The sequence below is a fragment of the Strigops habroptila genome, chromosome 1 (assembly GCF_004027225.2).
Source record: "Strigops habroptila isolate Jane chromosome 1, bStrHab1.2.pri, whole genome shotgun sequence".
In the NCBI taxonomy this organism is placed as follows: Eukaryota; Metazoa; Chordata; class Aves; order Psittaciformes; family Psittacidae; genus Strigops; species Strigops habroptila.
This window is the reverse complement of record NC_044277.2, coordinates 96344182-96368255: the sequence shown is the minus strand read 5'-3', so window position 1 is coordinate 96368255 and position 24074 is coordinate 96344182. Positions and strand designations below refer to the sequence as shown.

Genomic DNA, 24074 nt, shown 5'->3' with positions numbered 1-24074 from the left:
ATTGTCGGGAAAAAGGGTGTGGTTCAAAATGCCTCTGTAGGTGACAGAAAATCTATAAAACAGTACGGCTCCCAGGTAGATGTTGCAATTGAACAGTGGCTGCTCTGTCCTGCTCATATCTTAAAACTTTCTTCTGTTGAAGTTTGGTTAAAACAGTCAGAGGAATGTCCTATTCTATGTAAGAATGCAAGAATGCGTATCATTGGCTATATAATGCTGGATGGAAGGATGTTGGACGTCATGTTTTATTGGATAAGTGAGTGAAGGTTATGAGTGGGCGGGGGGAAAGGGGAAGCTGGAGAAGCTATGCTACTGTCTGTCAGAGTACACAGTAGTTAAAGACAAGACTGGATAATAACAAGGTTGGGATGATGTGCAGCAGTAAGGGGTGTCCATCAATAAATAAAGTAGGAAGTTTTCAGCAGTGGTCTGACAGGAAAGTCTACACGGAGTCAGATTTCAGAGCTGGAGCACTGAATTGCAGTGAGTCACACAGAGAGCCTGAGAGCTGTCTTTGTTCCACTTGTGTCTGAACGTTGGAGGAGAAACAGCAGGCTCCAGTTTTTATTAACTTCTTATTTTTGTAAGCATAAAACTCATGTGCACTGAACTTTTTCCTCACTGGAGGTCTTTCAACTGACTTTCAAAAAATGCACCCATGGTAAGAACTCTCACTTCTAAATTTTATTTTTTCTTTCTTTACCCATGTGCTTCTGTACTACACTTTGGTCTCATTATTTTCCACTCCCCACCCGCCTTTATTTTTTTGGCACACCTGCTCCAGGCATGCCTGGTGGACCTGGGACTTGCTGCTATTGCTCTTTGGCTTGTCAATCCATGCTGTTTCAGCAGCTCAGATCATAGAAGGTAAGACTTCTTCAAATCATGTATATAACTTGAGAGTAAGGGTTAATTTTAAGATAATCTTTCCTAATATGGAAAGAAACTCTACATTGCAGATCTTCATTTTCTCTGCTGCTTACCGTCCTTTGTTTCATATAGGGAAGCAGCTGCAAGTTAAGAGCTTAAACTGCCATTCATTCTGGAAAAGGGGAAAAAAATACATTGGTTCCCCATCTGTAAGGTGTCCTATCATACCTTTTCTCTCAATATCGTAATAATCATCAGAATGTACTTTGAAGAAATGGAGAATACTGAATGGTTTTGGGTGTATTACATCAGAGAAAGGTAGCAGAAAGCAATTACAATAGATGTGTCACTTTGGAGATATCAGGAATGTATCAGGCACAGTGTGAATGCAAAGAAACAGATGCGATGCTTTCTTCAGTGCATTGAGGTTTCTCCTGATGTCTGAGCAAATTACGATTTTCAGATTTCTTGAGTTAAACATTTAGTTTCACCAGCCTAGCCTTTCTGTATTTTCAGTGGAAAGTCTTTCTGTAATTGCAGATCATGTGTTCTTGTAACAGAGCCAAATCCCTCAGCATCTCTGGAACACATAGCCTCAAATTTAACTTAAGAGAGAGAACACTGATTTAAAAGTTTACATGTAATTTTGAGAAAAGTCAGAAAACTTTATATATCATTTTTCCATTATGAGCAATGATACCTACGTCAAAAAGAGGGATTTTTACTATCTTACAAAAAATGGTCTGAATTTGTTATGTAAATGACCCCTAGATAACTATGTGGTAGGACCATTAGAAATTATTAAAGGGAAGTGGTATTGCACATGAAGACTTTAATGTTACTCAGACTGTTTTTTTCCTTTTTAACTGGCACTGCCATAGAATAGATGGTGCATCTACGAGTCAAAGCTCTAGGTATTCATTTCAGTAGGAGAAAAGATTAGTTATCACTAACAGGTTATTTATCACTAACAAGTGCTGTAAGTGCAGATGAGAAATATGTAATGCTGTACTACAGACAATTAATTAAGGCAATAAGCTGGAACCAGGTATTATAATGAGGAAAATGTTAATGTGTGTCTGAATAGTGACAGAAATACAATATATTGCATATGCACTGGAGATAAATACGTTGCCTTAGGCAAAACTGTTTTTCTTGAGCTGATGAATGACAGTGCAGTGAGTGAGATCTGGACAGGAAAGAATCAAATTTTGGCACATAAAAGTTAATAAGCAGAAGCTCATTAAAACTACAAGCACAGTGATAGAAAGGACAAATATTTACTTGACACAGTTTCTTTTTTGGTAGATTTATGCCAGTTTCTATTACTCAAAGCTTTGGTCCTGTAAATATCCAACCCTGTGAATGTCAGATCAGAAGTCAGAAGTAAGAAAGATAACTCTTACTGCTACAGGACAGTTTCTTTCTGTACAGCATCTTATTACTGCTGGAAGGACTCCTAAATTTACCATGGATGAAGATCAAGTGGGGTTATGTAAGTCTCCTTAGATCACTGGAAACTTGGAGACTGTTCTGGCAATGTGTTCCTACATGATTGTCCTAGCCTAATACTCTTCCCTACTCATTTGCCTGTCAATATAAAAGTTCCTCTTCCCAAATGTTGGTTGTTTTTTTTTTTTTAAACATGTGATTTTTAGGTGCCTGACTTTGTAGGGATCTCATGCTTTCTATTCCACAGCATTGGATTATGTTACAAGCAATATTTTCCTGATGCTCGGTTTAAATGCTTTCATCTCCTGAAATCAGGTGTTGAATGCTAGAAATAGATGAACAACATAAATTCTCCCTGTAACTACTGAAGAGATATATATTTCAGATCTTTTAATCTAACCATTGTAGAAACAACAACTTCTTTTCCCACAGTTCCTTTTAGTAATAGAACGCACAGAAATAAAATGTGTATTTAAGATGAAAATATTTGGAGACACAAGAGATTAATTGACCCTCTGGTATTCAGGCCTTTTGATGCTAAACTTATGCTTTATCCAGTGTTCATTTACTCCCTGTCTCCTTTAAGATTACTGCTTTCCAGGATTTTCCAGCCCATCGAATATTGCTGTGCTGCTTTTCTGATGGCTGACCTCTCGTCTGTTTCTCCATAGCACATATTTGTATCGCTAAATTCCTTTTTATATAAGAAGAACTGGGAATGAGTAAGTGTGGTTTTAGAGGAACAGTGCAGGTTTTAGAGGAACAGGTGCTTTCTGCTGAATCATTTTACAGGCTATATGCAAAAGGGAAAGAATTACCTTGAGATGTTCTTGAGTTGGTTAAATAATGTCAAGAAAATTTCTCATGGATTCAATGAAGGATGGGGAAGGAGTACCTTCTTTACAAACCTGCAGCCAAAGCAGTAACCCTCAGAGAGTCTAGAGGAGAAAATTTTATCATCTTTGCCTTCACCAGTCGGACAGCCTCTTCAATAATGTCTAGTGAATTTGCTTAGTGGTATGCAATTAGGCAGCTATAGCCTTGTCTTCTTCTTTTCCTCAAGCACCAAAAGGGAACATCAAATTGCGGAGGGGTATGGAGGGCGCAGATAAAAGCAAAAGCCCCAGCAGCACTCCAGCACAGTGCTTGCGCTCTGCCATGTCTTTGTGAGAGACATTAGAAAGATTATTTAGAAAATTTTGATCAGTTTACTATCAAGAAAAGTGTTTTGGCCAAGTTGTTATTCTTAAGGCAATTGTATAATTATGGACAGTTCCTACAGAGAAAGAGGAAACAGACTGAAAGGATGATGGGGAAGAGTAGGGGCAGTCTACTTTTACCTCAAAGTCAAATGGCAGTCTTTGAAATTGTTTGAGAACTTCTGAGTTTCAGTTTAAATTTTTAGTGAAGTTGTGTGATGTTGGGTCTTTTATTTCAGCAGAAGTGTTGCTTTCATTCCCAAGTCCTAGAATATCAGACTACTGCTTTCATTGTAAAATAGGACAGACAATAAAACAATGTATTTAAAAAGCTTATATTTAAAATCATGAGTTACTAATTCATAGTACCAGCTGACAGCCCTTCTCAGTCAAGATCACATCTAACTTGTTAAAATGAAGTTTCATATCTGTATGTAATCTGTAGATCAAGCTATGTGATGTGACAAAATATAAAAAACAAAAAAAGAAAGAAATATTTAATTCAGAATTCTAAAATTCTGTTGCATGTTCTGCAAATTGCTGGGATTTGGTCATAATTTCACCAAATCTCTTAAGAAATACTTGCATCTTGCATTAGAGTGAAACTGAACAGGAATTCTGAAATCTCATCAGTTCCTATGAGTTAGAATTCTGAATTTTTACTAACTCTGTTGGGAGATTCTAGTCTCTCTTGCTGCAGCTAGCATTGCACACGTACAAAAAGGCGAGGAATAATATACCTTTTTCCTCTTCACCCAAGTACAGTGCCATTTGAATTGGACTGCTTTTGTAGTTTTTCTTCTGTGTTCATGAAAATTGTGCAAATATAGTACCCTATTTTACTTAGGTTTGTATGGGAGGGTTAAGAATATGTTGTGTCTTCATAAATTACTTCATCATTTCACCTTTGTTCAAATGACAATTGAGCATGTATCTATCTGTACATGAAAGTGTAGCCTATCTTATTCTAATTGGTATTGCCTTTGGTGCATGTATTTGGCCTTTAATTACACCTGATAATGTATCTTGATTTACATTGATTACCCTGGCTGCTTTACTCATGTTGCTTTGTATCTTCCACCTCAAATAAGGTTAGTGAATAGAAGATGCTCAGAACATAGTCTTGAACATGCTGGTACCCAGCTTATGGACAGAACTAAAGTTATAAAACCTGCATGCTAACCTTGCTGAAGTTTGAGTGACAGAGTCCTCCCTATGACTTGATCTAGCCTTTTGCAGAAGTCATATTTATTCTTCCAGGCTATCTAGGCAGTTATCAGTGTTCTTCAGTTCTTGGCATTCAAATCAGTGCATGCCTTAAAAAATGCATATAGAAAAAAAAAGTTGACGTGTATGTGGTTCTGCAGTTTGTATTATGTTTATGTGCTCTAAAATAAGCTTCAAAAATTTCTTATTGACATCTGGATTTTATTACTAGCCAAGCTGAACAGCACTTTCTTGCCCTAAGTAACATGTTCAGCAATAGTTCACATAAAGTAAATATTTGTCTCTTTCTTTGGCTCTCTGTAAGCAGAATGGCTGTCATTAGGCTTTTGATATAAACTTTATACTCATGACCTGCTGAGTTTAATGGAGGAGTCCTGAATTATTGACTTTCATTGGCTGCTGACCAACTGGTGTAATTCATACAAGCATCTAGCCTGCACTTCTCTTCAGAATGAACCAACATAATGAGTGTAAATAAATATCTATATACAGTTAAAAACTTGTTTATAACAAGTAATTACTGTATGTGCTTTAAATGTTAAATGCATACAATCACACTGACTGAAGTGGTGATGGGGACAGCTCAGACTATTCTTTCCTAAGGTAGAACACAGTTATGGTTATGCTGGTCTGTATACAGTGTAGTAGTTTGTAAAGATAACTTAGATGGCACTATTTCCTCTTGTATTTGACTGAGCATTTGGATATCATCAAATTGCACTTGAGTCTAAATTGAACAAGCCACTGTGTATCTTTCAGAGGCGTCTTCAGGCTGTTACCAGCTGTTGTGCATGTTTATAATGTGCAGTTGAGCCTAATTTCATAGCTGATAAAATGCCTTTCCATGGAAAATATAGTTAATTTACTATAGAAAATCAGTTGGGTTCAGTTGAGGTCACCTGTGTGAGTAGCTGAAAAGATTGATAACACCAGTAGAACAAACCTGATTTAGTAAATTTGTTCCATTTTGTCACTTTTCTAGATGCATTAGTTTCCTGTGTAACACCCTCTACATGCTAATTCTCTTGGACAATAAACTACATGTTTGCTGAGCTACAGGCTTAGCTTCAGGCAACAGATTTTTTTTTTTTTTGGCATTTTCCGTGGTCTCAGGGAGAAACCAGCTGGGTTAGATATAGCTTTATAATGGGTGTCTTCTTTTCCTCTCTGAAGGCATCCTGGTCACACTGGAAGCCTGCAGCAAGCAGTTATTTCCATGATCTGAATAGAACTTAAAATCTCAATTGTGCTTGCATTTGCCACTAATTGGTGTTTGAAGGACCTGCTCTGCTAAGAAAGGCTATACTGATCTATTTCCTTTCTATGTTTTATTTCTGGCTTAGTTGTAGGCAATGCAACACAAGGAATTTCTTGAAAGAAGTCCTAGCCATCTCCTGGGTATTTGAATGCAATACATCTGTTTGGGCACTACCGTGCCCTCTCACAGGTTTCCCACAGCCTATAGTTTTGTTACTCAGTTTGTGTCCTGTGCAGCAGCTGCTGTGTAAAAACTGCCAGTTCCAAGTACTCCAGGTACTTCTGGTAGTACCTGCTAACCTATCAATTTAATTAAAATGTTTCAACTGTGATTTACTTCTTATATGTTAAAGACAATGTCTGATCCTGATGATCTAGTGTTAGGTACTGAACTACCACTCCTTGCTACAGAAGTGAATGGATGACTAGAGAGAACGATAAATACTGCTTTAAGTGGCTAGGAATAGTTAGAAGAATACAGTGATTTACACTGTGTGCATAAGAATAGCCTTGGCTTGTTTGGTTCAAGCAGGTGGAGACCGACACAAATACAGATTTCAATTGCAGGTTGCCATTTCAATAACTGCAATGGAAAGGAAGATTTCACTGCACTGTATATTTGGGGTTCGGAAGGTTCCGAAGAACTTATTTCTTATTCTAACATGTTATTTTCCAAATAAAACATTTGTTTTGGAAGCTGCCTGTACCTTTTCCAGTGGTTTCTTCACCTTTCTTTTGGTGTATGGGCTGTGGATTGGTTTGGTTTTCTACTAGTACTATCTCACATTTGACCAAATTCATGCTGTTGCTTTGCCAATTTACACAGTGTGCCTTGGTTAGTGCAATTTGATGAAATCTGATGACTTTATTTCAGATGTCATTGATTATCTATTTAAGAGAGTATATCTATTTGCCACCACAATTTCTAGGTCACCAAGCAGTCTTTTCCCATGTGGCCAATGCACACAATTACAGCAGGTATAAAAAAGAACAAAATTAGCCAGCAATTTGGACTGTGGTGAATTCTATCCATATAATCTTCCCATCTCTCTGTTTCCAAACATGGAAAGTCACAGACATTGCGTGTAGTATATTGCAGGTAGAATTGTCCCACAGAGTAAGTAAAATGGGCCGACCCTGGTTTTAATACATTTGCATACAAGCAGTGTGCAACAACAGATGTGTTATTCAGGATACATTCTGGTAAGAAAGCCTTGGGAAAAGCAACAGACAGGGCTGCCAAAGAAGTATTTTAAACAAATATCTGTCTTAGAGCCCAATCTAAGAAGAACTAGGGTCTGAACCAAGTTTTTCTAAGGGGTTCAGAGAAGAACTAGGGTTTTCTGGAGGCACTCAAGTATGTTTTATTTCAAAGATTAAATTGACTGAGGCCTGAAACTGGTAATAGTGATTCAGTGATGAGATTTTAATTTGAACTGCATGGTCTTTTGCTTCATCTTTAGTACAGAACGTAGAACATCATTAACAAGAATGGGATTTGGCCATTTCATAGAATCATAGAATGGTTTGGATTGCAAGAGATTTTAAAGATCAATTAGTTACAATCCCCCTGCCACAGGCAGGGACACCTGCTGCTAGACCTGGTTGCTCAAAGCCCCATCCAACCTTGGCCTTCAACACTGGCAGGGATGGGGCAGCCACAGCTTCTCTGGCCAACCTGTTACAGTGCCTCACCATCCTCATAGTGAAGAATTTTTTCCTAATAGCTAATCTAAACCTACCCTCTTCAGTTTAAACCCATTCCCCCTTGACCTGTCACTACATGTCCTTGTCAAAAGTCTCCCTCCAGCTTTCTTGTAAGGCCCCTGTTAGCTACTGGATGGCTGCTTTAAGGTCTCCCTGGAGCCTTCTCTTCTTGAGACTGAACAAGCCCAAATCTCTCAGCCTGTCTTCACAGGAGAGGTACTCCAGCCCTCTGATCATCTTCATGGCCCTCCTCTGGACTTATTCCATGCTTGAGAATCTCCCAGTCAGGGTCATAAGACCCTGGGTCTACCTCCACTGCTGCCACTGAATCCATGTTTTGCTGTGGTGTGTTTTACCATAGTAACTTATAACTGCTCAGGTAGCATTAATTTCCAGTCCTATTCATGGCATATATTTCTCTGAACTGTGAAATTCACAGTTCCATACATAATAATGATGTCTGACTGCTTTTTAGGAAAGCAAATATAGCTTTTGACTTTCTCTGTATTTTTTTGGTGGGCATTTATATTGCATGGTCATTGCTTATTGCATTTATATCTACTCCCCTTCTTGCAAGTGATACACATTACCTAACTCAGTGAGAACAGAACCCACATAGAAATAATTCTAATTTTGTGCAACATGCTAAATAGTAAGTTGATGACTCTTGAGAGAAAAGTGTATTGCTCCAAGACATGCTTCAAAGTTTCCTATAAGCGGTAGCTATGTTGCATGGATATTCTGAGTAGCCCATGACTGGGGTTTACTGCAAAACAATTTGAGAACATAAACCAATGTGGCATCCAAGCTCTGATTCATCTCTGGTGATACTTCATATGACTAAATGCAAACAGTAAAAGGAAACACACAAGAGGGGGAAACTGGCTCGGATGGCACGGCAGAAATATAAAGACACGGTCTGAAACTACAGTAATGAGGTCAGGAAAGCTAGAGCCCGTATGGAATTAAATCTAACAAGAGATGTGAAGACCAACAAGAAGGGCTTCTACAGGTATACCAGCAGCAAAAAGAAGACTAGAGAAATGTGGACCTGCTGCTGAATGGGGCAAGGAACCTGGTGACAGTGACATGGACACAGACAAGATGCTCAATGCCTTCTTTGACTTGCTTTTTGCTGGCAGGATTTCCTTTCAGGAAACTGAGGCCATGAGGCCACGGAGAAGGTCTGGCGCGATGAAGATTTATTGAGGAGAAATGAGTGAGGGAACATTGAAACCAGTTGGACATATCAAGTCCACAGGACCTGATGGGACACATCCATGAGAGCTCATCAAGATGGTTGATGTCATTGAGATAGGACTCTTGATTATCTTGACAGGCTGGAAAAATCTATCAATAGAAACCTCTTCATGTTCAACAAAGGAAAATGCCAAGTCCTGCACCTGCTGAGGATTAACCTACTACAAGCTGGGGTAGGACTGTCTGGAAAGTACCCTTGCTGAAAAGGACTTGGAGGACAAGCTTATCATAAGCCAGCAATGTACCCAGTGGCAAAGAAGGCCAAGAGCACTCCAGGCTGTGTTTGGAAAAACATAGGCAGCAGGATAAGAAAAGTGATCCTGCTCTTCTTCTCAGTGGTGAGGCCACATTTGGACTGTCCAGCTCTGGGCTTCCCTGTTTGGAGAGACAGGGACATACTGGACAAGTGCAGTAAAGGGCAACTGAAATAATTCAAGGATTGGAGTGTCTGCCTTACAGCAGCAGTCTGCAGAATTTGCTCCAGTTTATCAATGTCTTTCTTTTCCTGTGGTCCCAAAACCAGATTCAGTATTCTACATGTGGTCTAATGAGTGTCAAGTAAAGGGGAAAAATCTTTTCCCTCCTGACACTGTCTATGTTCCTGTCATTACAGCCAACAATGCTGTTGGCAGCCTTTGCTGATTGGGCATGCTGCTGGCTCATGTTGAGTGTGCTGTTTACCAGACCTCGCATGTCTTTTTCTCTGGAGCTGTTGATCAGCCTGTATTCTTGCAGAGTTCTTTGCTGGCTGGTGCAGGATTTTACTGTTGCCCGTGTTGAATTTTACAAAGATCCCTGTTGTCCCATTCTTTCAGCCTTTTTAGGTCCCTCTAGATGGCAGACCTGTCCTTAAGCACATTAATTGCGTCTCCCAGCCCACCCCTCCCATATCCTCCCACTTGATGTCACCTGCAAATTTCATTAATCCATTGCATTGCCTCCACAAGTCACTGGTGAAGATGTTAAACAGGACAGATCTCAGAGCAGACGCCTGTGGTCCACTTGTTACCTCAAGGTGGAGAATGACTCATCAACTACTGCCCTAAGCCCAGTCTTCCAATCAGTTATTTACCCATGCAGCTGCCTCCCCATTCAGAGTTACACATCTAACATCAATAGAAGAATATTGTATCAATGCTTGAAGAAGGGTTAGAATGGCTGAGTGGTCTAAGGCATTCTGGTTTTAATGTCTTCATTATCTGGTTGATTATCAAGTTATTTATCTAAAGAAGAGTTACTTCTGGCTCAGTACTGTTATGTTTCATTCTAAGGTATATCTTCAAGAGGCCAAGGGCTGTTGTGGACAATGAAAATAAATGTATTGCTAGCTTGTTTAATTGTTAGGCATGATATGTATATGGTGGTCAAAAAAATGAGGGAAAATCATGCAAAATCTAAGGCTTTTCTAGGATTTCTCTCATATTTGGAAATCCTGACATCAAAGTATCCATTGATCAGGCTCAATAATCCTCCTTGCCAGTCCATTGAGTGATGCCACTGCATCACAGTGAGGGGATGCAGTGTCTCTCCACAGTATAGACCCTTATTTCTGCCATCCAACTTTGTTGAACTACATACTGACTAGTTACACTGCATCACTTCTGTGAATATGATGCTTTTTTATTCTCAGAGGGCCAAAGTGTTAGCTTTTCTTAGTCTTCAGCTTTTCACAAGCTGTTCCAGTTCCATCTGTTTCAACACTTTGCCAAACCAACATAGCCCTTGACTTCATAGAAGGAACCACTCATCTGCAGTGAATGCTCCACAGTAGTACTGCCATTTTGCGGTGCATGTGAGTGTGTGTATGTATGAATCTAATCCTTTCTTGCTATTCACTGTAAAAAACAAGCAAATATTTCATCCTTCTCAGAGTAGCTGTGAATGTGGTTTAACAGGCATGGTTTGATTTTTTTTTCTTTCTTTAGTTTTCTTTCTGATGCAATTACATGAATGCTATATGTCACACGCAAGTTTTCTCAGCTGAAAAAAATCTGGCTTTCATCAAAATAAATCATCAGTTGTTATAGTGAAATGGTATTAATGTAAAAACACTTATCTGAGTTTTGAATATTTAATTAGAGTTCTATAATATATGGTATATTAGTGTATAACTGCATTTGTTTTTAACAAACAATACTTGACTAAACTCAAAATACTGCTAAGGTAGACTTACACTAAAATCAAGGCCTTGATTCTACATGTATATTTCTTGCTGTGGGTTTTTTTCTGATGCACTTATAGTGAAACATTTATCTGTCATGAAATGCAAATCTGACAAATAAGTACCGCATGGCAATTTCCTGGTCCAGAGATACAACGAATGGAGGTAAGGTGGGAGTGATGTTCAGTGTAAAACTGAACATGCTTAGAATTTAAAGGATGCATTCTCAGTGGAAAAAAAAACCAAATCACTGGTGACCTGAAGTATTGTAGCTCCTTTTTACATTTGCTCTTATCAAATCTCAAAAGACAGAACAAAATTGTGGCAACTCTGGGCCTGCTTTACCCACACCAGCTTTGAATTGTCCAACAAGGAGATTTTCATCATCTCTCTTGAAATATTATCCTTCAAGAACTAATTTTTTCAATGTTGATCAAAGTTGCTTTTATCTGTGAAAACAAAAAAAAAAAACAAAAAAAAAAAAAAAAAAAGAAATAACCAGTGGGGAAAAACTGCTGCTCCAACTACGACTTAATGCAGACATCACTGAGGATATACATTATAAATGTTAAATTAATACTTAGCAGCTCTATGGATACTGTATCCTAAGTATCCTATTTCAAGATATGTTGTTTCCATACACATTGCAGAAAGAGTGTTCAGAAGTTAGTAGGCAGAACAAAACTTTACTAGTAAAGTCCTCTTCTCAGAGGACAAAACCAAGCAAAAGGACAAATAACAGTCAAAAAGTGTAATGAAGGAAATTTTGATTGGACAAGTGGAAAAAATTTCTTCACCAGGTTCTGGAAGAGGTTGCTGAGAGACCTTGTGGGATCTCCGTCCTTGCAGATTGGAAACTTGACTTGAAACTTGAAACTTGACTAAACAGGGCTTTAAGCTACCTAATTCTTCAGGTTAGCCCTGTATTGAGCAGCAGATTGGACTAGATGACCTTTAGAAGGCCCTTCTGAACTACTTTATTCTGTGATTTTAAATAGGGAACTAAAGTTGGACCTTACATACTTAATTCGTTTGTGACCTGGTTCTCACTGATTTGCCTGTGATCATGAACAAGGACAGTTAAAGACCAGGAGAGTGAGTATGGGTAATACTATAAGACTTGGACCATGCGTGGCTGCTGTTTTTAAAGCTTGTTAGAACAAGTTAGAAAGCTGATAGCCTGCTAACACTAATTTAGCTGGCTGTAGCACTAGACCCAATATTTGTATGGAAACAAATGCCCCTTTTCTGCTTTATGTATTTATCTAAAGATGGGTCAAAGAATGTACCCTTTTTCATTTCCCTTTCACCTTTTGAGTTTTCCTTTTTCTCTTTTCCGTCTTCCTTTTACTTTTTCCCTTTCCTTTTTCCCCCTTTCTGTTCTTCCTTCTCCCTTCTCCCTTTTCTCTTAATTCTCCCTTTCTCTTTCCACTCTCTTTCTCATTTTGTTTTGTTTTGAATTTCTGTAAAATGTTTTTGGAAAACCAATTTTGGAACAGAACACAGAAGTATGTTACTGTAACTCTTTGACTTCTCATCTTTCCTCATGGCTCTGCTGATCATGAGGCTGAGTAAACAATGAATAGTTAGGTGTTTGTATTATTGATATTTATCATAAAACTAATGGCAGGGATTTTCATAGCAGTCCAGGAGCCTGAAAAATCTTCCATGTTTCTTTTTTACTGCAATTCCTACACACGCTGTTTTCTTAGCATTTGCTGCTTAAACCTCTCTCTCACTATCATGTAGTTTTCTATAGACCTTTTTGTAACGTGTCTTCTCTAAAGGAATATTGTCTACCATTATTTCACTCCTCTACTCATCCGATATTTTTCTTAGGGCATGTTTCTTGCTTAAGAAATCAGTGGTACAGGTTCTTGACTTCAAGTGCATGCCTAAAAGTTTGTGCAATGTGGCCTTGAATTTCTTAGAGCAGACTTGTTACTTCCTCAGCATCTTTAAAATGACAGTAATATTCAACGTAACATAACAGTGAGTAGTGACCGCTACAGAAGATTATTTTCCACCTGTAAAGCAAAATGATGGCAATGGAGGGTGGAAGAAAAGAAGCGCTGAAGATCATCTATTCCAACTTTCCGCTCAAACGGGTTGTGACCATTACTAGGTCAGATCAGCTTTGGCTTTGCCTTGAACTTCCTAGATGTGCTGTACCTTCTTGGAGATAAATCTTTAATTACTTCTAACTGATTGATTGATACACATGGCATTGCCTATAGCCTTGTAATTGCAAGAAAACATAATGCTTTTTGGGAAGATGATCCTACAAGCAGCACTGGCAATGTTATTCTCTTCTGTGTACTATTGCTCAGTTCTGCTTTCATATAACACTAGATCCCAGTCACTGACATCTGTAGATAGAAGGGTTTCTACAGTGTGGCCAAGGAAGAAGCAAGAGCTCTATCTAGTTTTATTATCTTTAGCAGTTCTGCTGTAAGCATTGAAGAGAAAGGAATGAAAAATAAACTTATGTTTTAGATACATAACTGAAGTAACTATTGTAAGGAGCTTCTTTTAAAATTATGCTTTAATCAGATATTCCTACATTATGTACTCATTTAGCTGGCATTAAAAAACAATCATCTGTTGTGAAATGCATGTCTGGAGAGTATATTAAATAAGCATAGATTTCTGACTATTCTTGGTTCTAAATATGTTTTGCAAAATCTGTGCTTGAAAATATGAGAGTTATTAAATGCGATTCTAAAATAAATAGTTTCACATCTCATGGCCTCTCATAACCCTTAGCATGCTGGGGACAAATTAAATGGAGCTGCACAAAAAAATTGCTAAAACATAACAGAGGCTGAATTTTTAAAGATCTGCACCTAGAAAAACATCTTTTACAAACTGTGAAACCAGACTGCTGTAATTTAAACAGTAACTCCATTGATCAATGTATGGAATGAAAGAAATTCCTATGAAATGTAGGAAACTGCAGAAAAAGAAAGGTAGCCATTAGAGCAGCCTGTATAAAGAAATCAGTCAAGCAGCATGTGCTTTGAAAAAAATAATCCTTTTATTTTGCAATCGTGTTTTAGATACGATTTAGCATATCTAAATGCTTTAGCTGAGGCATTTAGCATTTAGATAATACGTTTAGCAGATGATACTTTGCTGGGCTTCATTTTGAGAGTTAAAACACATTCTGTCATAAATGAATTTGATTCAGAAGCTAAGCAATAAATTCCCGTTAATTTTCACCTTTAAAATGGAGACTTAGAAGTGAATTTAGAAACTGCTTGTCAGGGGCATGACTGTCATAAATACGTATGACAAAATTACAAAGACATGAAGAAAAAAGTGGAGAAAAATTATGTTTAGGCATACAATGAATTTGCTTCCTCTATCAGCTTGGGATCCTCTTGGAAATTAAGTGGGAAAATGTGACAAGAATTTCAATGTAGTTTCAATTTACCTTTCCCTAGTTCTTAATTTCCAAAAGATGAAACTAAGTGTGTTCTGTAACACATTGTTTCTTTTTCTGTATTGCATGATGTTTATTTCACTGAAGAGAGTGAACTCTGGAAATATTCCTAGTACATCAATATATAAGTGATACAGTAATATATGTAATGTATAAATCTTCTGTGAACTTGATTAGATTTCACAGTTTTCAACACACAAGAAATTCAAAGAAAAGACTGAAAGTCTGTCAGCCAAGTAGAATAATTTCAGCAGTCAGGACCCAATCCTCTGTTTGGCCTGAAGGATTTATAATTCCATGTAGAAGCAGGCTTGTGTGAATTAAAGATAATTATGGTATTGAACAAACAGGTTGCGAAGGAATATCAAAATATGGTTTGGAGATTAAAATAAAGAAATACACATATCTGACGCTACTTTTTTCTTACTGTCACTACGTAGAAAACACTGATACGTGTTTTAAAAGTCAGAGTTACAGATATTGGAATATTTCTACATCCACCACAAAAAGTGACAAAGATGTATTCATACAGAAGTGAATAATTACATGAGTCATACAGAGTGATTAATGAAAGAGGCAATTGCTCTTTATTTCTCACAAAAATTATATTACACTCATTCAGGGTGTTCAGAAAATATCTTTTTAGCAATGTATTTAATTTCCATCATAGAAAAAAGTGGCTAAGGTGTTTACAGACTAAGAAGTCTTCACTGATACACTCTAATGAATAAAAGAAGAGTCAGTCTGGAGAATTTATGTATAGAATTCAGAGTAAGTAAGCTCCTCTGCATCAAACTGTAACATAGGAGAGGGACATCTGTAGATGATTTTACATCTGTGTGGATTAAAGGAAGGTCACCAAACTGGCTTAAAAATTGTTAATTGTCCAGTCTATTCAGTTGCATCATTGAATAACCATTAGATGGATGCAAGAACCCTTTTCTGTGTTACCAGAAAAGAGAATAATAGTGTAATCAGTAACTTCTGAGGTGTTTTCCAAGAGCTGTCCGATTTATGGCAGCATTCAGTTAAAACATGGCTGAGAAATCATCAAATAAAGTTCTGGGATCATATTTTAAGATGTGCTAAATAACACCAAAGATTTTTGAAAATTAAAAACGTAAGTTTCAGTAATAAGCTATAGAAATGTATTCTGCTTCAGTAATTATGAACAACAACAATAAAAAAACAAAGTGGTTCCGCAATCATTAATAGCTCATCTATGTATTATCCAGTCATGCAATAATATTTATTTGATATCAGTTAGGCAGGATGTTTCACTGATTTAGATGACATTTCTCTGTATGCCTGCATCTGATCCAGAACTGGGCAGTCCAGGAGCACATAAATTTCAAATTAATGCTCAAGGCTCAATTCTACCATGTTGGCTTTATAGTACCAGTGAGGAGACAAACAATTCCTAGGAGACTGTAAAGGCAGTCTGTACAAAGCTAAACTAGAAAATGCTGCTTTAATGTTAGGTGGTGATGACATTTTTATAAAATTCCAGAAGCTTGTAATCTAAATATATTGTATTGTTAAACTATGCCAGAATTATAATCCATAGACATTTGGCATGGCTGTGTGTTTTATTTTACAATGAGATAATGTGTATCAATGCTCTTAACAGAATTGCTTGTGTATCATAACAATTTTGTTGTGTTGCTTTCATGAATTACGAAAACTTTTAAAACAAACACAAAATGGATGCATGAAAATAATTAGGGTTCACAAAGCATTTGCAGCCCCTGTTGAACTAACTTTCTCTGGACTATATGAAGTCTTTTTTTCACTCAAAAGTGGCACAGTTAATTAATTTCATTAGTGGCTATGGTAGTAAATGTTACAGTCCTGTTTGTTAGTAGTTAATGACCCATTAGTAAAATAAATTTTCATTTCCAAAGGAAGTATGTTATTGTTCCAGGTGACTGTGGAGGGCATGCGCTTTTTTCCTTCAGTTTTTTTTTCAGCATATTATTCCTTTGCCTTCTGTCCACTGTTTGTTTTTCTTCAAAAGAGTAAACCACAACTGTTCCTACTTCAAGTGCTTACTTCTCATCTCCTTGGTGCTTGTTGCATTTGGGTACAGCAAGCATGGTGGAGAATTAGGCTTGTATTTTCATTCTCTGCCACTACTGGACTAAGTACAAATACAAGTGCTTATTTCAGACTTGTCTTAATGGAAATAAATGACCAATAAATACCCAGTTTTCAGTCTGAAATATCTGTAGCTGCCACATAGGCAAAGTTGGATCAAGCAGCATATAAGGTCCTGCTGTTAGCAAGCACTTCACCAACTGCTTTAAAACTAGACTGAGCAGCTCTTGTTCAGAAAAAGAAAAAAAAAATCTGTTACCACACACTGTTTTAATGTTTATGGGGATTCCAGAGTGGTTGCATAATTTGAATGAATTTTTCATACTTGTACATTTTGGATCATGTAGTCTCAGAAAGAAAATTTTCATCATTAGAAATTCACAGCTGGATAAGTTAAATTTAAAAAAATCAAGTGTGCATATGTGTGTGTATACACACATATACCTCAGCAGCATACAGGCTTGTAGATTTTTGGTGCATCACCCTGCTATCATGGCTAACTACCTGAGCACTCTGGTAGTTTGCACAGCAAGAGTTATTTAGTCCTTGGTTTTTAGACTGTTTCTCTTTAGTGGTATATTTTGTTGAAAATAAAATGGGACTTCCAAGTGCGAAGTCCATCAGTGGTTCTCTCACTATGAAAAAGATATTTTTAAATTAAAAGATACGAAAAAATGGGAAAAATAAATACTTTAGAATCAAATCATCAATACTTTTAAATAGATGCAGATTATTTTTAATGTATCTGGACCTCTTTCCACCCTTTTTGTCTCTCAAGAATTTAACTTCCTCTCCTGCAATATGTTGTGCTTGGACACTTTCTGGTCCCTTTGTTTTTCAAGACACTTGCACAACTGTTCTACAATTGTACTGTTACAATCAGTTCTGGATGGAGATAAAGGGTGAAGGAATTGTAAAGGTAATCTGTTGTAATCCTCTCTCTTAGTCACAGAACCACAGCATCACAGCAGCACAGGATGGTCTAGACTGGAAGGGACCTCTGGAGATCATCTCATCTATCTTCCCTGCTCACCCAGGGCCACCTACAGCTGTTGCCCAGAATCATGTCCAGACAGCTTTTGAGTATCTCTAGGGATTGGAGACACAACAAACTCCCCAAGTTACCTGTGCCAGTGCTCAGCCACCCTCACAGTGAACAAATGTTTCTTCATGTTCAGAGGGTTTCGTGTGTTTCAGTTTGTGCCCATTCCCTTTTTTCCAGTCACTAGGGACCACTGAAAAGAGCCTGGCTCCACCCTTTTTGCACCTTCCCTTCCAATATTTATATACATTAATAAGATTAGAATAATAAGGTCCTGTGTGTCAGGTTCTTGAAACTCCTTTGTGAAAGTACCTCCAATAGCTACAGAAATAGAAGGCCTCAAAGGACCCAAGCTCTCTTTCGTCCAGCCACATCTCCTGTGGAAAACGCGCATGTGTACGTATATGTAAAAATGTGTATACATAGAAGATCTGTCTATTTATAACAGAGTTATAAATAAATCTGTTATTTATAACTCATTTTCCTCTGCTTACAAGTCTTTCCCACAATATGAAGGTTTTACCACTATGACCAAACCAATGGGCCAGGGTACCACTTTCTCAAAGAGTGTTTATGAAGGCAAGGAAAAGACAAAAGCAAGGACAATGATGAAAACACCTACCCTTTTTAAACTATATATATTATGTTGCAATCCAAATACAACACTGCTTCATAAGTAGATTATGTATTATTAACAGCCTGATGCCATGAACTGTATTACTAAGTAGCTATTATTTCTAGTGATTAATAGCAGTTAATATTAATACCAAAAGTTACAAAGCAAGAGGGGAGTTTAAAGATAGTGGCGGTATTGCTGGTATTTCTTTTGAACACACTTTTTCTTCTGAGTCAGAATGTGGATCTTTCTGTTGGTTCCCTTTCAGACTGTCACAGATCCCTCTGCTGGGACACAATTCTAAATATCTACCCACTGTTTTTTAAAAAGCCTGTCTTTATTTTCTTGATCATCAGAATTTGCGAGGTTACTTCAGGTCACTGCAGATGTTCGCATACCAGATATGACAGTTTATCCAAGTACATTAATAACATTATGACTTTGGCTATTGCGGTCATGTAACAGAACTACAAAATTTCAGTTGCAGAAAGAGACATCCTATCAGATCCAAAACAAATGTCTTGCCCCGTTGAGTCTGAAGTTCTGAGTTGCATTCTAAAGCCAAGATAATTTTATGATTATTTTCCTTAGTTTAAAATAATATAACTCCATACACATAGGACTCTACAGGCTGTATCAGCTAGTTCCTTGGTGCTATTCCAAAGCAAGCAATGCAGCTTCCAGATAGACCTGGGAACTGACCTGGCTCACAAGAAAGTTAATCTTTATGGAAATGTTGTTATGGATGGTGTGAGGAAATGAATACTTTCAATCTCTGTATTGTAAATTTCAATGTTCTGGTTAAACCTTCTATTTTCAGCTGCAATGATCATGTAAAATTGTAATTTATGTTTCTGTGGAACATATTTAGCATTTAGACAAGATGGTGATGATTAAACAAGAGGCTGATGAAATAACTGATGACTACAAGTTTTGTTTTAACATCAAACATGTTTCTACATTTGCGGAATCTCCATTTGGGTAATGGGGGTAGCTGCTATATTATATAAAATTGTCACAACTGTACTGAAAGCAGCAGAACTACCATAATTCACCCCATCTGAAAACTAGTTACACTATTTCTTTTTCCTAACTGCAGAGTTTTGAGAACCAAGAAACCAATTTAAAACCAAACTTTCCTCCTCAATTTTCAGAACTGTTTCAAGTTTAACCTATTTCAGTATGGTTCCACTGTTACTTGAATGTGCTTTGTTATTGCTGCATTTTGTGTATAGAGTAGCACGTAAAAAGATCAAAGCTCAGTGAGTGCCACCAGAAGTCCTAATGTCTGGCTTTTAGGGGTTGAACCTAAAAATGTCCTCAACATAGGGAGGATGTGGAGCTGTTGGAGCAAGTCCAGAGGAGGGCCACGAGGATGATCAGGGGGCTGGAGCACCTCCCGTATGAAGATAGGCTGAGAAAATTGACTTCAGCCTGGAGAAGAGAAGGCGGCATGGAGACCTCATAGCAGCCTTCCAGTATCTGAAGGGGGCCTACAAGGATGCTGGAGAGGGACTCTTCATCAGGGACTGTAGCAATACGACAAGGGGGAATGGGTTTAAATTTGAACAGCGGAAGTTCAGGTTGGATATAAGGAAGAAGTTCTTTACTGTGAGAGCGGTGAGGCGCTGGAACAGGTTGCCAAAGAAGTGGTAAATGCTCCATCCCTGGCAGTGTTCAAGGCCTGGTTGGACAGGGCCTTGGGTGACATGGTCTAGTGTGAGGCGTCTCTGCCCATGGCAGGAGAGTTGGAACTAGATGATCTTAAGGTCCTTTCCAACACAAACCATTCTACGATTCTATGTTGAGTTTTTTGTTGGCAGGACTTTCATGACTTGGTGGATGCCAGTGAAAAAACAGTGAAGCTACTCTTTTTTTCTAAGCAACCCAAGTTTATCTACTAAACCTTTAACTCTGAAGAAAGACTGACTGAGATAGCTTTGGATTTTGCCACTTGCTTCTCTCTTGTTAACCACATTTTCTGGTACGTAGTCTTTTCTTAAGATACGCTTTTCCAGTGGAAGATTTGTGATTTCACAGTGCAATTTCCTATAAACTGCTTTAGCAAGACTATATTCAGATGCATCAGCTTCTAGGTTTCTCACACAAAAGCCAAGCTAAAAATGTGAGCTTAATTGAGGCTATATCCTTCCTTCACAGTCACATGCTGTATGCATGCCTGCATACACATGTACAAGGAGGGTAATCTATTCAGCTATAGAACACGCTTGTTTCTCAAATACTTTGGCCAGAAGAATAGATTGTATCTGTTGATTTCAGATCAGCCATGCTAATTGGCGCATGCTCAGAAAAGTGTACATGAGTATTACTATTAAATGACTACGCCAGTTTGTAAAACAAACAAAAAAGTATAAGCTTAATACTCTTTTCAAAGAAAGACTGACAAGGAAAAGCTAATATCTAGATTCTGTTCATTTTACATTTTCTTGATAGCTCTGCAAATGCAGGAAGGGAAAGGGGGAGAGAGAAGTAGAGGTTTGGAAGATTACTGTGGCATTTTTGTTGACAAGAATGACAACATGTTCAGAAGACACTGGAGACTTTGATGCCCGTTGGTCTTTCTTACACAAGCTCATTACTCTTCACAGATCTGGCAGTAATTTGTACAGCATATGCCACAGAACAAGACTAAGCTGTGGTATGTTCTCAGGGAATGGGACTGCAGCGCTACATGTATTTTTCAAAAAGCCTAAGGTTTGAAAAAGTCCTCCAGAAGCTGGAGCTCGGTGCTTTAGATGGCACATCTTTTCCAGTGCTTTTGGCAAGAAGATGCTATAGAAAGTCAGAACAAAGATGAAGTCATATTCAATTATATATGTCATGGTGGGGGAGGAAAGTCATTCCATCTGATGGTAGAAGAACAAGTAGGCGAGAGCAGAGAATTGAAAGGGTCTGGAAAACTCACTGCTCAGAACTTGGAAAGCTTGGCCTTTAGCTTGCATAAGGCTATAATCTCCACCACCTGAAGACTCCTGTTGAAGTCCTGACACATCAAAGTGCATGCTTTAGCTCAAACATAATGAAAATTTCATGCAACATAGTTGTGCTGTTACTAATACACATCTGTGCTTACCACCAGTGAAATCAGTGAAAACAGCGTCTTACAATACAAATGAAGTTTCAGACAGTGAAGATAAGAAGAAAAGACTACAATCAAAGCCAAAAAATGCCAACAACCTTGTGGTTTGTTCTTTTTGTAATGTGGGTTTCTTTTTTTGACTTTCTGAATATTCAGTTCAAATGGGCATTAACAAAATGCAATAAGTTCTAAGAACATTACTTTTTCTTCTCGTCACAACAATAACAGCCTTGAGAAAGTAACCTTTGAAATTTAAGCCAAAAGTATAACATTTTATGTCAACCAACTTTTCAAAAGCAGAAAGCCAATATGTCAACATACTTTAAATGGATTTATAAATACTGGATAGAGATGCAAATCAGCACTAATATTCAAGTTTGGGAGAGCATGCAGTTGAGACTTATCTGGGAAAGACTTTCAACTGGTATATCAAGCATTAAGACTTCAGAATAACTGCTGTTTACTACTTTTATCTTTTTATCTTTTTTTTCAGCTCTTGAATCAAATAACATTTGAGTGAACTAAAAATGTTATGTTCACCAAAAATAAGACTTCTGCTGTTCTATGTACTCTGGAGGAAATTAAGTTATTTTTGGCCATGCATGTGTAAAAAATAATGTATTCTTTGCATTAAAAAAAAAAAAACTTAATTTTTTTCCCTTTAGTCATAAAATTTTAAATCCTCAATAAAATCTAACGAATGATTCAGTTAGTTATCCTAGACATAATCTCTTGAACATCCATGTTGTATACAGGCAGTGGAGATCTGCTCTTGAGGGCAATAAATTGCAGAGACAAAGAATAAATTCAATAATTAAACGTAATAGTAGAGCTGTTAAAATGAATATTGGCAAGTTGGAAAATATATTATTTACTATTTCACTTTGAGTCAGTGATCTTACTGTTAATTATGATCTGCCTAACAGCATAGTCTATCTGATTTAGTCACCAGACAGTGATCAATGTTGTCATAGCTAGATAACTCAAGCTTTGGTATACATATTAAATCTTACTTACATGCTACAGTCTGATTAAAATAGTGAACTACACTGATGAGTTATCGAATTCATGTGGCTGTTCTAATGTTGTCATACTGCTCCTGACATATTTCCTTGGAAATAATGCAAAGGAAATGTATCTTTGAATCAGAGAAAAAGTTTGTCTTATCTCTCTCAAGTTTCTCAAACCACTGAGTGAGACTGTATTTTGGGTCATGTGATGGGGGTAGATAAGGATGGAGTGAAGGGGGAATACGTGCTGCAAATGCAGCTGCGCTATGAGGAAAGACTTCTGGTCTTCAGCTACATGGAATAATACATCTGATCTTGTCACTTTCTGCATGGAGGCTTTTTTGAAAAAATCGTCAGTTTATTATTGTTGCATAGTATTATTTCAGTTCAAAGTGTGGGTTTAAAATAAAAAAAAAAAAAAGGTGATAAGTCTCATTTGTAGAACTTGTCATGAGTGTATTGGCCTTTTTGGAGCTGAAAGAGCTAGCAGTAAGGCCAGTATGGTTTATACCTGAGGATTTATTCTGAATTTGTAGCATTTCTGGTTATGAAGAAAGTCCTTGAAACATAGATAATGTCTGCGGCTGTGCACAGCTGAAGCCAGGTGGAAGTCACTACGCTGAATTACACCATCTATATGAATGGGGTGCAAAGTCTGAAATATCTATATCTAGCATCCCATCAATATATCTTATGCTACATTAAGTAGACTTATTTATTATTTAATCTTTTCTTTCAAAGAAAACTTCAATGTTCTTCCTAATGAAGGTAACTCCCATACTAGGTGCTTTGCAAAATATTTGTTTATGAAGTTGTACAGCTAAAACCAGATTTGCTTACTTTACTGTTGCATAAGATCATGTATGAAGTCCACAGTGGGAAATTTGTGGTCTATGAGTAGTAAAAGCCGTTACTCCACTGAGCTGAAGAAGGAGCCTGCTGTATTTACATTCAAGAGAAGAGTTGTAAGCATGCATTACAGTGATGCATTGAGTTTAACCTGGTTTCACAAGGAAAGAAGCCAGGTACAATTTCAGCACATATCTGCAACTGTTTCTGAGTCTGCTTTGAGTCTGAGCTTGTATGTACCAAACTTGACAACGACACAGAGGACTGACAGACATTAAGTTCTTACAAGTCGAATGGAACAGGAACAGATAAGGGTGGGAAACGATACTTCTGTCTCCACTAAGAGAGGGACTGTTCGGAGAACCAAAAAATTTGCATAACATGTTTTAAATGCTGGAAAAACTTTAGTGAGTACTTTTCCTGACAACAGAATCCAATCACAAGGCAAAATTGTGGTCAAAATGAGGCTTCAGCAGTTCTGCTGGCTACAGCACTTTCTTATTCAGGTGGCTAGTTGAATTTTCCTGACATTGGAGTAAAGGTAAAAATGGCCAGCCAGCTCCTTCCCCACACACAACAGTGGTTATTATAGTGGTTGGTTATGGTGGTTATTATAGGTTATAGTGAATGGTTCCCCTGCTATAGAGCTGAAACACTCTTCTACAGATTTTTTTTTTTCCAAGTTTCACCTAAAGTGTCAGGAGAAAATGAAAGTAAATTGGCAAAACTCCAAATGACTTTGTAAGCAAGATGCAAGTGCTTTTTCTTCTGTGGTCTTTTGT

General features: G+C 37.6%; 1 protein-coding gene across 1 annotated transcript in view; it reads left to right on the top strand.

Annotated features, from left to right (window-relative positions):
- Nucleotides 1-295: 295 nt before the first annotated feature.
- The window catches only part of LOC115608070 (collagen alpha-1(XV) chain-like), a 113444-nt gene continuing 89665 nt past the window's right edge, over nucleotides 296-24074 (top strand). The window contains 2 exon segments of the mRNA XM_030486282.1: nucleotides 296-661; nucleotides 785-867. Of these exon segments, the coding sequence (XP_030342142.1) occupies nucleotides 651-661; nucleotides 785-867 (94 nt within the window). The 5' untranslated portion in view covers nucleotides 296-650.